The 20,889-nt window shown below is 35.5% G+C and overlaps 2 protein-coding genes across 4 annotated transcripts in view; one reads left to right on the top strand and one right to left on the bottom strand.

Annotated features, from left to right (window-relative positions):
• LOC110025911 (KH domain-containing protein HEN4-like) overlaps positions 1 to 15,232 on the bottom strand; it is a 32,037-nt gene extending 16,805 nt beyond the window's left edge. For both annotated transcript variants that reach the window (XM_020726608.1, XM_020726616.1), the window contains exons 1-5: positions 15,117 to 15,232; positions 13,383 to 14,118; positions 12,361 to 12,813; positions 8,039 to 8,311; positions 7,528 to 7,845 (exon numbers count right to left, since the gene is read on the bottom strand). In XM_020726608.1, coding sequence (XP_020582267.1) covers positions 7,528 to 7,845; positions 8,039 to 8,311; positions 12,361 to 12,813; positions 13,383 to 14,081 — 1,743 coding nt within the window. In that variant the 5' untranslated portion in view covers positions 14,082 to 14,118; positions 15,117 to 15,232. The remainder of the gene's footprint in view (positions 1 to 7,527; positions 7,846 to 8,038; positions 8,312 to 12,360; positions 12,814 to 13,382; positions 14,119 to 15,116) is intronic.
• Positions 1 to 20,889, top strand: part of LOC110025926 (pheophytinase, chloroplastic) — a 79,520-nt gene that overhangs the window by 51,785 nt on the left and 6,846 nt on the right. The window lies entirely within an intron of this gene.

Genomic DNA, 20,889 nt, shown 5'->3' with positions numbered 1-20,889 from the left:
TATATATATATATAATTGATGAGTAGTATTTTGAGACAAAAATGAATCGAATACGAACGAACAAATCCTTGTTTGTGTTTGACTCGTTTATATATCAAGCACAAAAAAAGTGTTTGTGTTCGGCTCGTTAACTTAGCGAACAAATTGAATACGGGCTTCTTAACGAGCCAAACACGAGCAGTTTGTGAACGGGTCGTTTTGACAGCCCTACTAGCCAGGACTGATAGGAAAACGCTAGTTTCAACGGTAGTTTTTCTGAAAAAGCTACAAAAACACAGTTTATCCAAACAGACAAAACTAAGGTGTGGTGTCGCACCACCACTACACCGTTGCCCCAAATATACCCTTAATCAAAAACTTTCTTTGCACACATCTGATAATGAACTATTTTTTTCCTAGAGAAACTCTCCAAGTCAATATCTAAGGGATTTGGTAGTAAAGGAAAACATGTGTTGGTGTTCGACCTTCTGCCAACTCAAGTTATTTTTTGTTTACCGAATGGAGTGTATTAAACTTGATTGATAGAAACATTCGACCTACAAGTTATTACTAAAAGAGAGATCATGTTGTTCTATGAATACTAGTACAAAAACATGAAATACGATAAAAGCGGAGCAGCTCTCTTAATTGAAATTGCATGGTTTAAGTAAAAATGAAATGCAAGGTACTTCACTCATAATCATCATCATTAGCCAACAATTTGGGGTGCACTTTTGAATAATCATTTTACATTGTGTGACGCAAAAAGTGTTAATCCTATTAATTAATTGTCTAATTAAACTCAACATTCAATTATGGTAGAATCATTTTTTCTTTAATCAAAGCTTTTTTATGTTGAAGTGTGTCATCAAGCATATCTAACAACAAATCAAGACGATGGGTTGCACAACGAGTTTAATATAGATGTTTTATTTTCTCTATTAACATCCTCCCCGCCATCGTAAATGCACTTGCAATATCTGTTACCGCATGACCAACTAGATATTCAATGACTTCCACAACGAGATTATCAAGTATTATGAATAATAATGATGCATATTTAATAAACTTAGATGCATAATACATTTCAAAAATATTGTTCTGTTAGAATTTTTAATTAGAAAGATTATCAAACTTTGACCTATTACATCTAGCCATATATTCTTCATCTCTTAAACGATCTTGCAAGTATTAATTACTTCCTTCAAAATTCATATTCAAAGGTGGTGCATGCATCGATGTTTCAATTCTCCACAATAGTACCTAATGAAGCAAACCACACTGAAAAAGATGAACTCATAGGATTAAAAGGAATCCTTATTTCATTAAAATAAATTCTTCCAATAACCATACAAACTTGAGTCTAATGATCTTTAGAAAAGACTACAAGGACTCTTTAACTTAGATCTTTAACTGCATAGCCAAAAATTTTAATAAATAGATCCATAGGGACTCTAGCTCTTCTAACGAAAATAGAGATACTAGCTATACCACAAGTGGGACCACCAATAAAACTAGCAGTAAGACCAGATGGTGCAGAATCTAAACATCAAAACATCATGAATCTTAAGGGTAAAATATGATCCCCTCTCAGTCATTTCATCCATATGTTGTTCATGCTGAGATTTGTCACTGTAAAGGCATCAAATAGTTCAATATCTCTCATTTAACATCATCTAAAACTTTTACAAATGGTCTCAAATTCTTAATAATCCAAGCAAGAACATTTTTTAGAGTTACAACACCTATGATTATTTTACTACAAAAATTAAATTTGGCATATACGTAGCCTTTCTCCATTGAGTTTCATTCAACTTCAATCACATTCCTTCCAAGAAGTTTGATTTTTTAACACCAACTTTCGCCATTATAGTTTAAAAAGGGCTAGTAGAAAATAAAAAAAAATCTAAATAATTAATTACAAAGCCTTTAAGTAAAATACTCACCAAAAAAAAGCTTATAAAACAATCTTTTATTGAAAGATACAAAATCATTCTGAACTATTTCTAATGCATAAAATCTCATGCATTTCTATGCTAAAGGGAAATAAACCAATAAATTAACTAAATATCCTTACAAACCAAATGTGTATTGAATGATGTCATGCTTAATTTAAATCTAAAAAACGAATCATGTTAATCCATGCTTATGAAACACTCGGGCAAAACAAATATTGCATGGAAAGTTTTATGGAGAAACAAGTCAGTAAGAAAAATAACATGCTCCAAAAAAAGACATTTTTTTTTATTAAATTCAATATATGAAACGATTCAATGGTATCATTCATGAATACAAGATGAAGAAATATGAAAGCTAACGTTCAAGAAATTTACACCTAAGGGTTCATGAATTTAAATCTCTTAATCATTACAAAATGAGAGAAAGAAATTACCCTAATTTAACTTTGCTCAAAAATAGACTGTTTGAATGAGTGAGGTGTACTTGCAGTGAAAGATTGTGTTATGAGGATGCCTAGCCTAAAGACAAGTCTTTTGTGTGTCTGAGGGCAATTTAGTCTTTTGTTATTTATTATTGCTTAGTATAACTAGACCCTCGTAGACTAAGAGTTAGGATTATGCATGTGATTGGGTCTGGTATCATAGGGTTAGGGTTTGCGACAATTCCCTACATCTCGTATTCTAGGATTTGGGAGAAATCATCTGCCTCTCAAATTGTAGATGTCTATCCTCTATTTTATATGTTAGATATTGTGTTATTTGCTTTGGAGAAATAAAATATTTGTTTTACCCTAATTTCAATGAAAATTCCTTACAAAGTGGCATCACAACGTCGATCTAGAAAAAAGGGAACATAAGAGATCTAGCTCTTATGGAAAGAAAAAGGATCGATCAAAGCTAGCAAGGAAAGGACGATGGAATCGTTTCACTAACAAAGAAAGGGCAACAAGATTGTGGCATGTGATACAGTCACTACTAGAGCTCCCCCGGACGCTGACAATCATGATAAAGTTATGATTAGAGGTAGTTGTAAAGTAGCATATCGGATCACGGTGTACAAAGAAACAAAATCGCGCAACTCAACAAGTTTGGAGGGGCTACTCGCGACATACAAGGGACTGGATGACTGTACCTTGCGAGACAGTAGTGATTCAAGCTAGCTGAGGAAGTCGACATATGAGATCATGACAAACACTACCACGTTTGTGACCTAAGCTCATGGTAGAGTAGCGATTCAAATTATCTCAGAAAATTGTGGCTTAACTTATTCGTAAAAAAAACAGGATTCAAGTCGAGTAATTGCGATCGAATCAAGAAAAACAATCCTGGTTCAAATCAATTTTGGGATCGCAACATACAAGATTTGAAAACGATAATAAATAATGGCAACCAAAAAAATAAATGGAGGAGTGTTTCCAGTCCATGGAAGGGTTGTATGAGTAGAGATTATGTTCCTGGAAGAAATGATTAAGAAGATAATGGTGTCTTGCACAAAATCAGCTCCACTTGTTGCGGAGTCGAGCTACGGCATTGGAAATGGACGCAAGCAACAGCAAATTTGAGGGATTTCGGTCGTATCAGGGGAACATTGCTTCCTTAGGCAGATCTAAAACCACGGGATCGAGCAAAGGGCCTCGAAGGGAACACAAGCTAGCCAAACCCCTGAAATTTGGGGTTTCTCCTATTAGCGTGCGCCCAGACCAGTATCCAAAGTACAAAGGGAGAGTTCAAGAGATTGATCAGAGAGATGAAGGTTGGGATCATATTACTTAGTGTGGGCTCAGTTTCTAGCCCAATCTTGCTAGTGAAGAAATGTGGATTGTGGGGAAGTGAATAAAGAAACAGTAACTAACAAATTTCATGTCCCGGTGATTGATGAGCTACCAAAAAACTTGGTTGGGACTACAGTATCCTCCAAAATTAACTTGAGTTCAGGATACCAATAGATTCAGATGCGCACGAAGGATGTGCACAAGACTGCATTTCAAACTCCTGTGGATCATTATGAATTCCTGATTAAATGGAAATGAAGATCATATGATGACGCTAAATGGAAGCCACTTGGCTTGATTCAGCAGAAGACTTTTTTCTCTCACCTTGATGGTGATGCATCTTTTTTGCGTGGTATTGTTACACTGGTGCCTACTCTAAGGGCAATTTAGTCTTTTTTGTGTCTAAGTGCAATTTAGTCTTTTGTTATTTATTATTGTTTAGTAAAAAAAAATTCCACATAGACATAGGCTTATGGTTTTGTATGAGATTGTGTATTGTATCTTAGAGATAAAGTTTGGGAGAGATTTCCTACCTCTTGAATTGTAGGTTTGTATCCTTTATTTTATATGTTTGAGATTGTAATGTTGTATAGTTTGCTTTTGCAATAATTTATATGAACAATCCTAACATATTGGTGGTTCCTCTTGCTTAGGAGAGAGGTTGAAAAGGGAGAGAAATTGAGTGGGCAATTAAAAAAGATAAGAGCGAGCAAAACAAGAGATAAGAGATTTTGAGATGAGATATCAAGAGAGGAAGAGAGGGCAAGAGAAGATAGGTGGCATCGAAAGAGAGATTTAAAGAGAAAAGACAGAAGAGACTGAACAATGAGAGAGAGACGACATATTGTGAGAGATGATCAGTACTCAAGAGAGGAAGAGAGGAAGAGAGGCTGAGAGTCGTTAATAAGTTGCTACATTTAGGTTGGATGGCTGCAGCAATAAAAAATTAGGGGTTTTAGCTTTTTTATCTAATCAAGGATTTGAATACATGGTTAGGATTGAATGGAGTGATTTATTGTAGCAAACCAAAATAAAGCTTCCTAATTTAAAAAAAAAATTAAACAATTCAAAACCCACACATCAATGACTGCAAAACCCTGAGATTAAATACCAGACGTAAATTAAATGAGTGAATTTTAAAAGATTGGAGGGTGCGGTGCATAGATTTTAAATCTTTTAGCAGACGCCTCATACAAAAGGAGTTTGAGGTTTAAGTTCTGAAGTTTTTTTTTAAAAAAATGCAATTATACATACCATCATTTATAAAAAAGCATGCACCAATGCACTTCATTAAAAATCTTTTATAAGGATATCCATAAGTTACATAGAATAATATAAACTTAACATTTGAACTTTAACATAATCCTATTTTAATTGAAAAACTCGCTGATTAATTTTCCCCATCATATATATCTTTCATAACTACACATACATTGGATACGCATATTTGTTCCTAAATTTATCAAATCAACTGTAATGCTCAATGAATGCAGAGCATCTATTTACAATCTATACTTATAACATATAGTAATAACACAAGAATTGCTTATGTAGGAGATCCTCATAGCATAAAACCAAATTAACTCTTTGAAAAAAATATTTTTTTTTATATAAATATTCTATTAGTTCTCCAACAACTTCATTTATGATTTATAACTTGAATTCCTACATAACTACCATAATCTTCAACATTTTCTTTATAAATAAATATTTGTAACAAACCATTTCACCAAATTGGCATCCTCTTAATTGACATAATTTCATTGAAAAGATTTGCTCACCAAACCAGCGCAGTAGTGCCTATAACCCATTAAAACTTGATAGGTAATCCATAAATATATAATGTTGCACACTAATTCATGTTCTTTTAAGTTAACTCCACTTCAATTCTATCCATAAATATATAATGTTGCACACTAATTCATGTTCAAGTTAACTCCACTTCAGTTCTACGGAACAATCTATGATATATCTTATTATTTTGTCATTCTAATATTCTAAAATAAATTTATTATATAAAATATGTGGATTATAACCAATCTATAGAGTAACATATTATGTCTTTCATTTCATTCGACTTCACGAAAGAAATAACTAGCCTTCAATAAATTCTTCTTCAACAACAAGTGTGTTTGCTCTAAAACTAGCAAAGCCATTTGATATTTTAACAAAATCAATGAAAATTGAATTAATTGAAATGCCACAATTAATATATGTTCCCCTTCAACTCCTACATATAAGGTTAATAATTGCTTTTAGCTCAATTGTGCTGTAAGGTTATTATTTGCTTTTAGCTTAATTGAGCTCTTATGAACCAAGATAAGAATAATTTTATACCATAATTTCACTCAGACAGCTAACTAGAACAAAAATATGTAAAACTTACAAAAGCACTCACGCTCAGTCTACATGCTTTCCAACCATCAATCCCTTAGGGTAAATTTGCTAACCCTGTGTCAAATAAAGAAAAGGAAAATTAAAAGCAAAGTTACGCTTCATTTTACAATAAAATGTATTCTTTTCCACTTTGAGCTTCCGAGCAGTAAGCACCAAGGGGAAATATTCTACTAACCAAACCTAACCTCAATAATGATAATAATAATAATAATTAATCATTTCAAATTCTAGAACATCAATTAAAAATGTCAGAGATATTCATTCTTCAAACGTTGGAAGGGGAAACTACTTAAATCAGTGAGAGTAGTTTTTAATCAACAATTCTAATGGGCAAAAAAATCACAAAGAAATGATGAAACAAGAAGAGGGGGAAACTCTTCTAGCAGAAGTAGCCTTTGTTGCTAATTGAAAGGTCTTGAAATATGACAATAAGGGATAATATAAAGAATAAATTAACCAGACCCTAACAGCAAGGAAATCTTAAGACAGCATAGAAATTTTAAGAAGGCATGGGTGCAGCGCTCTTTTTAAAACCAACGCACAGCCTGGCAGGAAAAGTGTGAAAAGAAGCAGTCTTCTTGTTTTAATGGCAGGAAAAGTGTGAAAAGAAGCAGTCTTCTTGTCTCCACACTTATCCAATCTTCAATCCGCTTTCCAATTTAAATATGCTACCATGAATTATAGTTGTTTGACCTATCTCTGCAACAAAACAGTGACTGTTCAAAACAGTCATACACAAATAATTGGAGTTATTATAGTTGCAGGTTATAAACATTGTTATAAAGGAATTTGATAAGACTTGCAATCAAACTGCAGCCTGGAGGGAGCCATTGACACAAAGAAAACTTAGAAAAAGTGGCTGGGGTAAAGTATCCCAGACATAGTCCTGATTTGTCCACTGGAAAAGAATATTAGAATTTTGATGCCACTGAAAGGTTCAACAAAATTTTGACAACTAATTCTTCCAATTTTTTTGGACTCCAGCGGGTACCAAGATGCAGTATACGAATGTTATTTTTATATTAACCATCAGGGTGATGGCAAAGCATCTCTCATATATAGCCACCAATAAGAAGTCTCTAACAAAAAAAGTAAACATAGTGCCGTCCGATAGAACAAGGTACATACTTAGATCAAACCAGATGCCCAAAGTTCATTCTCAAAGTTTCAAACAAAAAAAGACAAAATTTACCGAAGTGCAACACAGCAACAGTTAAGACTTTCTCTAAAGTTGACCCAGACTTGCAACTAAAAAATTAAAAAAAAAATCACCCTGGTTATATTGAAACCTTTTCATCAAATATACGGAATATAAGCAAACAGGTGTTATAATTTGAACCTTGCATGGTTCAGAAAGTTTCAAAAGAAAGCTTACTACTATGAGTTCTGAAGTCTGAAGCAAAAACAAAATACCAAGTTACCTGGGGTGTCCATGGTGCCGGAGGTACTCTTTCTGCTCCAAGAGGAGAAACACCTGAGCCATGAATTGGGTGAGCGAAAGCAGATCTATCCTCATGCGCACGAGCACCAACATCTTTCTGGAATGGAGGGAGACCACCATACAATCTTGGAGGTGAAGGTTCCCTCCCCATGTACGAACCAAACGGAGGCATCTGATCTAGAAAAGCTGGATGGGTGGAACGGTTCAAAGCAGAGGTTTTATCACGAAAAAGATGACCTCTGAGCCTGGCAGTTATTTGCAAAAGTGCTTCCTGAACAATTCCAAATTCACCAATTACCTGTAAATGACGCAAAGTTTCCAATTTGCAACTCATCATATAACCGAGTTAGTAATTAGAAGAGAAAGCTGAGCAAAAAAGAATTGCATACAGGCAATGCTGCATAAAGCATGCTTTGAGAAAAATAAAAGAGGATATGTTCTGCAAAATATGGTGAATGCACGTTAAAGTAAGGCAATAGAGTGTATCATACTTGAACAATTTCTTCATTTTCTGACAAACCCTTTGGGACCTGATCCTTACTCAAAACACGAATGTAGGCTCCAGAAAGTTTCCTCATTTCTGCTATTATGGAACCACCTTTTCCAAGAAGACAACCTGTTTGATTGGGAGTAACAAGAAGCTTAGCCGTGACACTAAGCCTAGCCGAGACAGTATTGTCTTTACTCTCAGAAGCTGGTATAAAGATTCTATGCAGGACACGAAGAAGTGCATCCTGTGATGGGGATATTCTATCACCTGGGAGCTACATAATGAAAAAGCAACAATAATAAATTAAACAGATATCAAGAAGTTAGATTTATTGTTCATATTATGAAGCCAATCACTAAATCTGAAGTTAATTGTTCAGCATATGCGCAAACCTATCAGAATTACCAGCAGATGAATTGAAAGAAACGAGAAACTGCTGAATCTTACATTTTTTAAGCCACTTTAAGGAGCTTGTACTTTAATCTGTTAAATACATTCTAACATTTAAGCTTAACACTATCACGAGCTGTCAATTATTGAGAATCAGCTTAATAAACCCTTCATCTCAGGATGTTTCCATTGATTGACATTTGTTAACTCTAGTTTAAGCATTGCCTTCTAAAACTCCTAACCCAAGCAGCTGGGCTAACCGCTTTATATTCCCATGTGATTCACAATAACCCTATTTACATTTTAATCGTTGCATCATTTGCTTTCCGATGTACTGGCACATATCACCAAAGTTTAATAATGAGTCTTGTATACTACCAGACTACTCTTAACTATCTCTAATACATAAACTTTGCACTAAATCTTTCATAGTTTTAGAACAAGCCCACTTCACATTTTCATTTTAGCCACATACCTAAGAGGCCATTTGGGATCACTTTTAACTTATTTTTTTATTTTTGTTTTGTTTTGTCTATGTTTTAATTTAAAACAAAACATATTTGGTATCATATAATATGTTTAGTTATTTTATAAACACTCAAAAACAACTTTTAGATCTCTTCAATGTTTCTAAAAATAAGTTAATTTACTTTTTAAAATTAAAAAAAATGTGAAAAATACACTAAAAACATATTTTTAAAATAAAAAAAAAATAAAAAAAAATGTGATCCCAAACAAGCCCTAAGTTTTTGCTAATTTTCACTTTTTCTAAATACTCAAATCCGCAAAACATATCCAAGCTTATTGAAACATCATATTATTCACCTCTAGGTTACATAATATTATTTAACACAAAATACATTATATTATATATCTTTAGTAAAAGGAGGCAAAGGTAACTCAGACTATACATAAGACAATTTGATCATCCACAAATATTACAAGATCAAAATCTAAATCAAGAAAATAAATGTGCCTTTAAGCATTTTTTTGATCAATTATATTCCTCTTACCTTATAAATAGTGCCTCACTACTCAAAAATTTCTCTTCAAAAAACAAAGTATTGCTTATCAAGCCATGTCATCACAAATAACATACAAAACAAAGTACCATATATATATATATATATATGAATAATGAAAGTAAGAGAACATGAAATCCACAATGTTAGGAAAAGAGAACTAGTTTAAAAAAGAAGTAATTCACAATATGATGAGATAAGGAAGGCTGTTCAATTAGTTCATATGTAGTAGCTATATGTGAACCTCAAGCTCAGAGACAATTGAACTACACCCAATAACCAGAGTGAAAGGTTACAAAAGTGCTGAGAAAATAAGCCTAAAAGCAGTACAAAACTAATCTTATATGATGGTGGGCTTGACAAGGATAAACCATGCTATATTAGGAGTTGAAAACAGTTTATTCAAAAAACAAAGGGTTTACAAATGACAGGCAAATAGAAAGAATGGGAACTTTGGATTGGATGGAGAGCAGATATAAGTAGAGAATGAGAGGGCGGTTGATCTGCAAAAAGAAAGTTACAACTTAAAGAAAACTCAGTTATTTCATACATCTCTCTAAGATAATGGAAAGAGATAGGGCACACCGGGTTCACAAAGGGCCACCTTGAAAGCCCACTTTTCCAACTGAAGAAAATTAGACTGTATCCATCAAAATTAGAGGGTTATATATAGGAATAGTATAACCAGACGTAATTGTTGCTAGCCCTGACAAATGAATCATAAAAAAGAGAACAAATGGCCTATAATTATCATAAGCATTTAATGTCTGGTCTAATCTGACAAATGGTGGGATATCAAGGATGAAGATGAACAGCTTGAAGGAATCCTTCAAGATAATATACAAGTTCATTGTTCCAAGTGCCAGCCCGTGATGCCTACCCCATTAAATCTGGGGCAAGTTCGTCATGAAATACTATGGGCAACCAAAAGTACCTCAAAGAACATTATTCAACAGCAACTCGCTCCAATATTTAAGTGATATACTGCAGAAATAGTGCCAGTAAGATCAAGAAAAAAATATAGTGACTGAACTCTGGCATTTGCTTACCATATCGCAGAGCCACTAAAAAATAAGAATTTGTAAATAAGGGGAGATTAATCAAACTCTTGCAATCAATTGTATTGAATTCCAAATATCCATATCAGAACAAGGATCGAAGCAATAAGGTGTTTTTCTCTACATAAATTTTATGGTTTAGTTAAGTATTCAAGCAGCCTCAATAAGGTGTTTTTCTCTACATAAATTTTATGGTTGAGTATTCAAGCAGCCCATCTTGACACCTTTCATAATTTAGTTACTGATTATCATGCAATTCTACATTGTGCAGATTCTCTACCACCCTTTTTTTACTATTATAAAGCAACCAGATCACACTCCCTTCTCTAATAAATCACATGGATCTGTTCATGTGTTATGGAAGTAGAATAAGCCAATGAAGTTAAATGTAAATTCAACTTGGACAATGGTCAACAGATAAAATATCTACGTAAACATAAGAGCTCAAGGATATTTCAATGATCGTACTTCATATCATTAAAGCTCATGCCTTGTGCATTACAATTCAAAGGCTAAAAATGCATCTTGCTCGACTATGAACTTAGTTTAAAGATAACTTTCCACTAATTTCTCATATGCCAAACTCTTGGATGACACTTATTGCTTCTAGCCAGTGCAGAGTCAGCTTTAAGCTTTCTAGCGCTAGGAAAGGTTTAATGAGCAAAAAATTGAAGATAATTAAATGCCCGTTTGACTTGTCATCCCATAAAAGAATACAAAAAGACAACCACACTTTTTTATGCAATTGATTCAAGTCATGTAATATGTTTTTAAACATTCAATGCTTTTGTTTTTCACAGGACATGAGAAACTTTTGCATGTGTATTGACAAACTACGTAGTTAAAAGAGCACCAAAAACAAATGCAACTAATATTAAGAATAAAACCCAAAGTTGTTTCAATGAAATGTTAACATCTTTAGTCTTATTCTACATCGTGTATCATAAAACAGAGTGGAAATCCGATAGTTATTTCTCTTTTAACAAGATATACATTATATAAATGTTACTTTCTCGCATCCAAATATCCAACGGTTATAACTTGACAAGGACAACACGTTTATGAGCATAAATTGATAAGAACATATATTACTGAGAATGATATTCTACTAACACGGTAATGTGAGAGTGGCAAAATGGGTTAAGGGGTTATAGCAAGAAATCTTTTTAAGGTTTTCGTACTATTCCCCTTCTCACCTATGAGCCTTATAAGCGAATCAATGGGCAACACATGCACAAGGCTAAGGCACTGCCAAGGAAAACGTTAATCCTCAAAAAATTTAATCCAAAAAAAAATAATAATAAAACTTGCAACGAGAAACTTCAGAACCAAATGTTGTCCTGGTGAAAAAAACTAACTTTCCACTGTCCCTTCCGAAACAAAAAGCTCAAGGAATCTCCTTTCCAACTTCCCACTTCCTCTCAAAAGCCCTTTCAACCAAACAGCTAAAGTAATCCACCTCACCAACAAGCCATCTCCCAACAAAAAGCAAACAAAGTCATAAAATTAGATAGACATGGGATACTAACAAATAAGTTCTAACAGCATTCATGTTGCTAGCAATTCCCATTTTCCTAAATCTCCAGTTCACCCCCATGATAAATGATGCAGCTGCTTGACACAGGAAAAAATATGATAAAAAAACCAGGCTATAGATTCTTAAATCTCATGAAATCAACTTCTGAAATATAATGACCAGTTTAATGAAGCCTTGATGCCATCTTTGAAAACCTTCTGCAAATACTTCAAACATTTATAACAAACAAAGAAACCCCACACGTAAATGTTGCTGTTTAGTAAACTTAGAAAATAACTATTACGCATAAAGAAAAAAAGAACAATGAAAGTATTACCGCGGGACCAGAAATGACTATAATGCGATTCTCTGTCTCAGCAGATGTCTCCTGGACTTTAATCTCACAGCCAGTTTCATGCTGGAGGTTCCTTACAGTATTACCTCCCTTCCCAATCACACTTCCAACCTTATCAATGGAACACAACAATCGAAAGATAAGAACCTCTGGAGCAACAGGCATCTGTCCTGGTATAGGACCTTCATGAAACTTAGGAAAGGACGAAATGTCAGGAGCATCAAATGGTGCCCTGTTAGAAAAAGGTGGCCCTTGAATGGGCATGTGATAATTTGTTGTGTTAAAAGACTCCGGACGAGGATTAGGAGCATATGGATGTGACGATGATCCAGGAGGATTTTCTCCAGGGAAATCACGATCGCGTGGTGGATTCTCCATGAGATGCTGAGAAACTGATTGGAGAGCTTTCCTTATAGAGACAACGCTTCCAGTGATCTGTACTCCAATGTGATGTACAAATATCACCATTCATTAGAGTTTTCTCATTCAATATATTCATTGTTGAACAATGAAAATGAATATAAAATAGTAATAAAAAAATAGTTGAATCTTCGAAAGACAGTATAATAGCAACAAAGAAACTAACGCTAATAGAAAGGCTCAAATAAGATCCAAAACTATTTTTGCACTCACGCGAAAAAAGGGGGCATTTAAATACATAGCACACAATACTTATGTATTTACATCTCTCACACCTAAACTTTCGAATTTACACACGTAGCACTCAAATGTTTAATATCACATCAAAATAGCACTATTAACATTTTTTAAAAGCAAATTTTCATGCATATGTTTAAAACACCAAAATACTATATATGTAACTATGAAAGTGTAGGAGTAAGATATGTAAATATATAAGAAATGTGTGCTGGGTATGTTTATTTCCCCCAAAAAAAAAAAATCCAGCCCAAAATAATATCAAAGGAAGCCACTATATAAGAATGCCAAGGGAACAAAGGTAGCATATTCAAGCATGCATTGGGATTGAAAAAGCAAATCATTACCTGCACAATTTCATCATGTGGTAATGCGCATAAAGGAAGCTTGTCCCTGGGAAGTATGCGGATATGGGCCCCACTATCAGCCGACATCTGCTTGATCACACTTCCGCCCTTTCCCAAAAGACAGCCAACTTGGTTGGAGAAAACCAGCAATCTTATAGATGGAGGAAGTTTCCCATTAGCCTCATCTGCATCATCATTCTCTTTCTCACCTTCAATTATTCTCTCAAAGATGAGCAGCAAAGCCTTTTGAACTGAAGATGTTGCCTTCATTGACTTTGAATCTTCAGTAATGGAAGAATCCTCCTTTTCTTTGCCATCCTCTGCAGTAGCCTTACCATCCTCACCGCCATCAACATTGCTATCACTATCATCTAGCTTGTTTGGGACATTTCTAAAATCAGAATCTTTTGCAGGACCACTTATAGATACAACTCTCTCATCACAGCCAGAAACAAGTTCTTCAAGTTTTATTCTTGCACCTGTCTCGTGGCGTATTTTTGCAACAATGCCACCTCCTTTACCAATCACACCTCCAGACTTTGAAGAAGGGCACAGCACACGGAAAACTACAGACCCTGGTGGTACTTTGAATTGACTTGGCAGAGAAACAGATGGAGAAGTCTTTTGCCACTTTCTTCCATTTGGCTCATTAGGATGGCGTTCAAAAGGTCTCTTGGAAGATGTAAACGGCAAAGCCATGCTTGAGTTATGTTATGGAAAGTTGGCGGACAATTACCTGTGGTGAAAACAGAGATTTTAAGCAAGAATTAGCCATCAATATTACCCACCACAAAATGATATGTGCAACAAGAGTTGTAAATTGAGTACTTCTCAAAGAAGATAATTAAGGTGGATTAAACTATTAAAATAGGTGAATATTGGCTCTATCTAAAAAATAAGAAAACTACACCTCATCTTGTTTTTTTTTTCCCTTTTTCTTTCTATTTTGGTTAAGAAGCTAAAGCCAATCCTCCATGTGAAATTTTTGGCAGGAAAGAAAACGCATGGGTTCTGTCAAAATGCAGTTATGGTACCAATGGCTGAGAAACTATTTAACAGAAATAATAATGCCAAAAGTGCTAATATAAAACCATTCAAATATGTGCTCAGCCAAACCAGTCAAAATAAACTAAACCAAACAAAATAAGGAGGAGGATCTAATCTTCAAGACCTCCAAAAAAGCAATCCTACCTAACAAAACTTGTTATGAACATTAATTCGAGATTTGCAACAATAAAGACCTTTTGATTCCTTAGAAGTCAGACGTTTGCCCAAAACTTCCAATACGCACGTCGGACATCTAAAATGACGCCAGAAACACCAACAAGCCTCATACAACTACTTCAATTCAAATGGGTTCGCTTTAAGCTAAGTGAAACAAGCAATACAATCAAAATCCGACCAAATAAATTTATGGAATATGTTAACATATTACAAAATCTCAACTCCTACACGTATAGAAGAAATGACAACGAAAAACAGATGTCACAATAACCAGTATCCCTTTCATCGTGACAGAGATACTATAAAATTAATCCTAAACCGAAAGACACAGCAGACTTCATGGCTTGAAACACCAAATAGTCGATAATGTATGAGAGGAAGCCGGCAAGATGAGGAGTGAGAGAAGTAGCCAGAAATAAAATACGGGAATCGCGTGAGAGGATGGAAACAAGTTGAAATGGAGTGTAGAGCGAAGTAGCGTGGAGGCGAAGGAGAAAAGGAGAATTTTACCTTTGTGGAAGATGAGAAAACGATGGAGCAGAAGAACCCCGGATTTGGAAGAGGTTAGGGTTTTGCAGAAGCCCTACAGTTGCAGACTAGTGATTGCCGAACCTTCCGAGCCGTAAAGGCGGATGTACTTATAATTTAGAAAAGGGGCATTTACATATATACGCCCCATTTACATTTCTAACACGTACACTTTATTTTCTATACCTATTATATTATTATCATTTTAATTTTTAAGATATCACATGCTTCTTTCATGCATATTTAAGGCTATAAAAACTAAAATTTAAGTGATATGCATACACCTTACCCATCGAACGATACCGGATAGTGGAAATTAGAGCATCAAACTAAAGAAATATGATAGGAGCCGACTATTAGCAATCAATAGCTCAATCAGAGTCGACCCCCATACGGTGCAGAAGGACTCCATCGGTGAATCACAACTGTAGCCCTGACCACCCAAGCTACTTACAAGGGCATCTAATTGCAACTAACCGACCAACTAATTTTTACTTTTTTAAGTAAACTCGTATCTGACTATTTCACTGTCTACAAGTTGATAGAGGTCAACCTAGGCACAGTTGACAATCCCCGTCCTACTTTTATAAGCAAACTCCTGTCATGCTCTGTGGTCGCTAAAGTCGAGAAATCCTCATAGAGTTTTGAGAATGCCTAGCATGGAGCTAATCCGAGAAGCCTGGTTCAGCTCTTGAAGTGGTCATTCACAGTCTAGCCATTGACCCGAGCGTTGTTCCCATCAAACAACCGCTTCTGAGAATGCGTCTCGAGATAGAGTTGATGGTCATCGAAGAGACCTAAAAGCTTATCGAGGTTGGTTTCATTACAAAATTTCCTACCCTATATGGCTCGCGAACATCATAACCCTTCGCAAGAAGAATGGACGGATATGAGTTTATATCAACTTTTGGGATCTCAATAAGACTTGCCTAAAATATGATTTTTCTCTGCTCATAACAAAAATGATGGCAGATGAAGTTTCATTACATGTGATGTTTTCATTCATTGATGGCTTATCGGGTTACAATCCGATCTGGATGGCCCCAGAGGAAGAATAACAGATGGCGTTCCACACACTGATAGGTATCTTCTGCTACAAGGTCATGCATTTCAGTTTGAAAAACGTTGGGGCAACATACCAACGTGCTATGACACACATCTTCAACGACTTGCTACATCACGAAGTCGAATGTTACATCGAAGACGTAGTAGTTAAGAGTTATTCAAAATAAGATCATCTGTCATATCTAAGTATTGTCTTTGAATTCTTTATAAAATACAATTTGAAGATGAACCCGTTAAAATGCGTATTTTTTGGGAAGTTTCTAGTCTTCATATTTAGAAATAGGGGTATTGAGATTGACCCCAGGAAGATCAAATCCATCATTTTCAGCCTTAGCCAAAAAGGACGTTCGTCTCCACTTAGATAAAGCATGTCAAGACACTTTCGATGATATCAAGTGCTACATGTTGAATACCCTGTATTAGCTGGTCCCATCCCAGGAAACTCCCTTATTTTGTATATCGCCACTCCAAACAAGTCAGTAGAAGCCTTTTTAGTCCAAGTTAGCTAGGATGAGAAAAAGAAGGCTCTATACTACTTTAACGGTGTTTCATCCTAGTTTAATGAAATATCTGCCAATCTAGAAACATTGTTTGGAATTAATATTTTCACTTCAGAAGTTGAGGCATCACATGCTCTTGCATCATATTAATCTGATCTCAAGAGTAAACCGCTAGCAGTATCTGATGACTCACCCCACTCTAGTTGGACGATAGGCGACATGGGTCATGCTCCTGTCACAATTCGACATATTATATGTCCCTGAGCGAGTCAACAAAGGACAAACTCATGCCGATTTTCTTGTGACATATCCTGTCCCAGCTAACTCGTCATTTAATTATGACTTTCCAGATGAGACTTTGTTAGTCATCGACTCCTTTGAATGGGATTTGTACTTCTATGGGGAGTCTTCTTTGGAGGAAGACCCATTTGAGGGTGAAGGTCGGCATCGGATTTATTTTCGTATCGGCCGAGCATAGCATCCTTTGTTATTACTATAGCTTGATAGAACCACGTATGAATAACAAGGTATAATACGAGGCTTGACTCTAGGATTGGAATTAAGCATCCAAATGAACTTCAGAAATATCAAGGTTTTATGGGGATTTGTAGCTCAACATTATCCACGTGTTGGGAACTTATAAAGACCTTAAACCTGCCCTCTTAGCCTATCATAAGAGGGTGATGACAATATTAGAGCACATCCCTTATGTCATGTTGATTATCATTTATCGTTCCATGAAAGGCAAATATAGCGCTCTAGCTAAGATAACAAGGAGATATCGAGTTCTACTGGAGACCCTGTTACTGTAGTTATCCAAGATCGAAGGGTCCTATCATCGGCGTGTCCCGAGCCATAGGGTGCCGCCCTTGCAAGTGATGAAGGTGTGATCCTCTCTACTTGTAACGAGCTATACGATGATTGTCACCAAGCCATCATTACTCAATTGATGAAGGGAATACTCCCTAATGATCGCTCTCTAACTGTTAAAATTTAAAAGACAGTGTTGTTGTATATCATTATGAATGGTACTCTCTACCGATGCTCATATGACCACATGTGGTTACGATGCATTAGGAGGGATGAGATATAAAAAATCTTGATTAAGGTCCATGACAGTCTGTGTGGGTCCCATCAATCAGGCCCCAAGTTAAAAATCAAGATTAAGAGAATTGAATGTTATTGGCCCTCGATGCCCATGATTGCATAGAGTATGTCAAACAGTTTCATCATTGTCATGTATTCAGCCTGATACCTCACCCACCCTCAAATGCATTGCACCACACAATTGCATCATGGCCTATTGAAGCCTGGGTGACCAATATACTAGGGCCCATCGACCCTCATTCCTCTAGAGGACATCGATTCATTCTTACAGAAGCCATCCCCCTGAGGGAGGACACAGTTGAAAATCTGCTGTATTTTTTCAAAAATAATATAGTGTATCAATTTGGTGTACCGCGTCGTATCAATTTTTAATAATAGGTTGGCTTTCATAAACACCAGGATAAATCGATTCGCTCAACACCACGAGATTGATTGACGTTGCTCAACTATATACTATCCAAGAGCCAACGACCTGACTGAAGCATTCAATAAAACTTTGCTCAACCTAATGAAAATGATCCTTCACGCTAACAAAAAGAGCGACATGAGAAGCTTTCATAGGCCTTGTTGGAGTATTGCACTACATATTGTACCCCAACTAGCTCTACCCCTTACGCTTTGACGTTCGGGTCTGAAGCAATCCTTCCCTTGGAAGTTGAAATGTCTTCACTGTGAGTTTTTCTAAGCAACAATGTAAATAGTGATGATAATATCTGACGCAATTGAAGGAGCTTGATAGCCTCTAGTGTCTCAAGCTACAAGTTCAATAAAACCTTGAGCTATACCACGCGCCAAATGGTCAGAGCTCACAACAAGTTGGTGAGTTCAAGGACAACCATGCTTGGAGACTTGGTGTTATTTTTCGTTTCCTCATCGTGTCTCACCATTGAAGGCATGACAAGTTCGAGCCCACATTGGAGGGACCATTCATGATTGACAAAGTCTACAAAGAAGGTGCCTACTTGTTGTTTGATGCAGGTGGGTCTCATGTGATGCTCCCTATCAACGGGCAATACTTGAAGAGATACTATGCTTAGATTCCTTTTGCTTTTCATGTACTCATCATCCTTTAAAAAAAAATTGATGTTCAAAGGTGTTGTACTTTGTAACCCAATTTTTTAGTAATAAAGAAAATGCATTCTCTAATGTCTCTTTGTTACCCAAAAAATTGTTGTGACTACTTTACACATGTTAAAAGGTCGTTTGAGGTACATAATAGTCGCGTGCAAGAGAAGCCTTGCAATTCTCTTAATTTGATTGTCAGTTTGAATTTCAGACAAGGAGAAAGTCCTCTAGGGCGAATTTTCTGACACAATAATTTGATCGTCTATGAGAAATCATTCTCTGACACATTAATTTAACTTTACCAATTCGAATTCTCTGACACAATAATTTGACATCATCTATGGGAAATCATTCTCACCCTTGAACAGTCTGTGAAATCACTAAATGACCAACAAATGTAATATTAGAAGTGACAGAACAACCCGCTCCAATGCTCACCATTCTAAGGGACAATCTTAGATCATGGGACTTCAAGCCTCTACTTTTTCCCTCCCATATAAGAAATATCTTACTAGTGAAGATGCTTCAAGTCTATTTTTGAAAGATTGGGTGTGTGGGATGGAGGAGTACAATAATGAGATTCTTTAGCTCTTGCTAGAAGTTTGACAACTAATATTGGCATAATCACGTGGGGTACATGCCCTGAGATCAATCATCAATGGAGAATTCCTCACTTGAGAATGTCTGTAAGGGAACCCCTCCACATAATGATGGAATTCATTCTTATTTTGAGCCAAGATGGCAAGCACTTTTATATTGCTAGCTCCCTCCATCAATCTCATACAACTTGACCTTACTTGCAACCAGTCGATGCCCAAAAATAACTTGGCACTTCCCTGTCTTACATGATTATGCATTCATTTTGAGCTAGGAGCAATATTTACTACAACCTCAAAAAATCGTTGGTATCAATATTTTGGGCACAATTGTTGTAGGGTAATCTTTTTTTACCTTCCACTGATTATCCAGTTTGTGATAACTAATTACAAGCTGAGGGGGCAGCATTTGCTACATCATCAAGTCCTTCACGTCGATATCCTAGGCAGAGTTAAGGTTGAGTACTTCTCTTGCCTTCAATTTAGACATCAAGTTTATGGGAACTAATTCAAAGGTGGGGGCAACCTTCACTACAATCTTGAAATTCATGTCAACATCTTTTGCATGATTAGAATTAAACAAGCTCCCAGCGTCCAAAACAATATTATTAATAACTATCTCTTTCAAATTTTCTCATAAATATAAAAAATTCTACCAAAATATTTCAAGCTTAGTAATGGTCAAAATATAAACAAACTTTGTCATTTCTGATCAGCGTATAATCAATCTCAAGGAGATTTGATTACACCTATTTCAAACGGGTTAATGACAACAACTTTTTATATGCTTAAAAATACAAGTATTTCATACTCCTGCTAGAAGATTTAATTCCTCAGCAACGACACCAAAAACTTGACAACGGTTATAGATTCGATAAAGATGTATGTATAAAACATTCAATAATGATAAAGTCACACTTATCAACGCAAGTATACGTATCGCTCAAGTCATACATGGCTCTAATGGAGTCCTAGATATCGATCCCACAGAGAGTAATATTAGAGACTACGAACTAAGATTTTAGAAAATCAATAATTAATCACAATAATATAATTTAAATTGCTTATCTGTCACTAATAGACAATTAAAATAAATATGTAATTTTAATAACTATTAAATAACTAATTATACTAATAAAGTTTCTAATGTGAAATTCAATATATAAGAAAACATCATTCTCCTTGTCAAGAAATTAAAGTGAATGGATAAAGTGCATCAGTTCAAATTGGATTGAGCTAAATAGGAGCATACTTATTCTTTAACCTTTGGTCCAGACATAAAGAACATTGATTAATCCTATGCTTAGTTACTGAATCTGCGGCTAGGCTGGGAGGATACCGGCTCTCACTTTGGAGCTCCCACGTTCGCCTTACCTGAGAGCTAACATCTACACTTCAGCACCCAAACGATAGGACCGAATT

This window comes from Phalaenopsis equestris, unplaced genomic scaffold (genome assembly GCF_001263595.1).
Source record: "Phalaenopsis equestris unplaced genomic scaffold, ASM126359v1 Scaffold000002, whole genome shotgun sequence".
NCBI lineage: Eukaryota > Viridiplantae > Streptophyta > Magnoliopsida > Asparagales > Orchidaceae > Phalaenopsis > Phalaenopsis equestris.
Note: the sequence above shows the minus strand (reverse complement) of the source record. Positions and strands in the feature narration are given on the sequence as shown.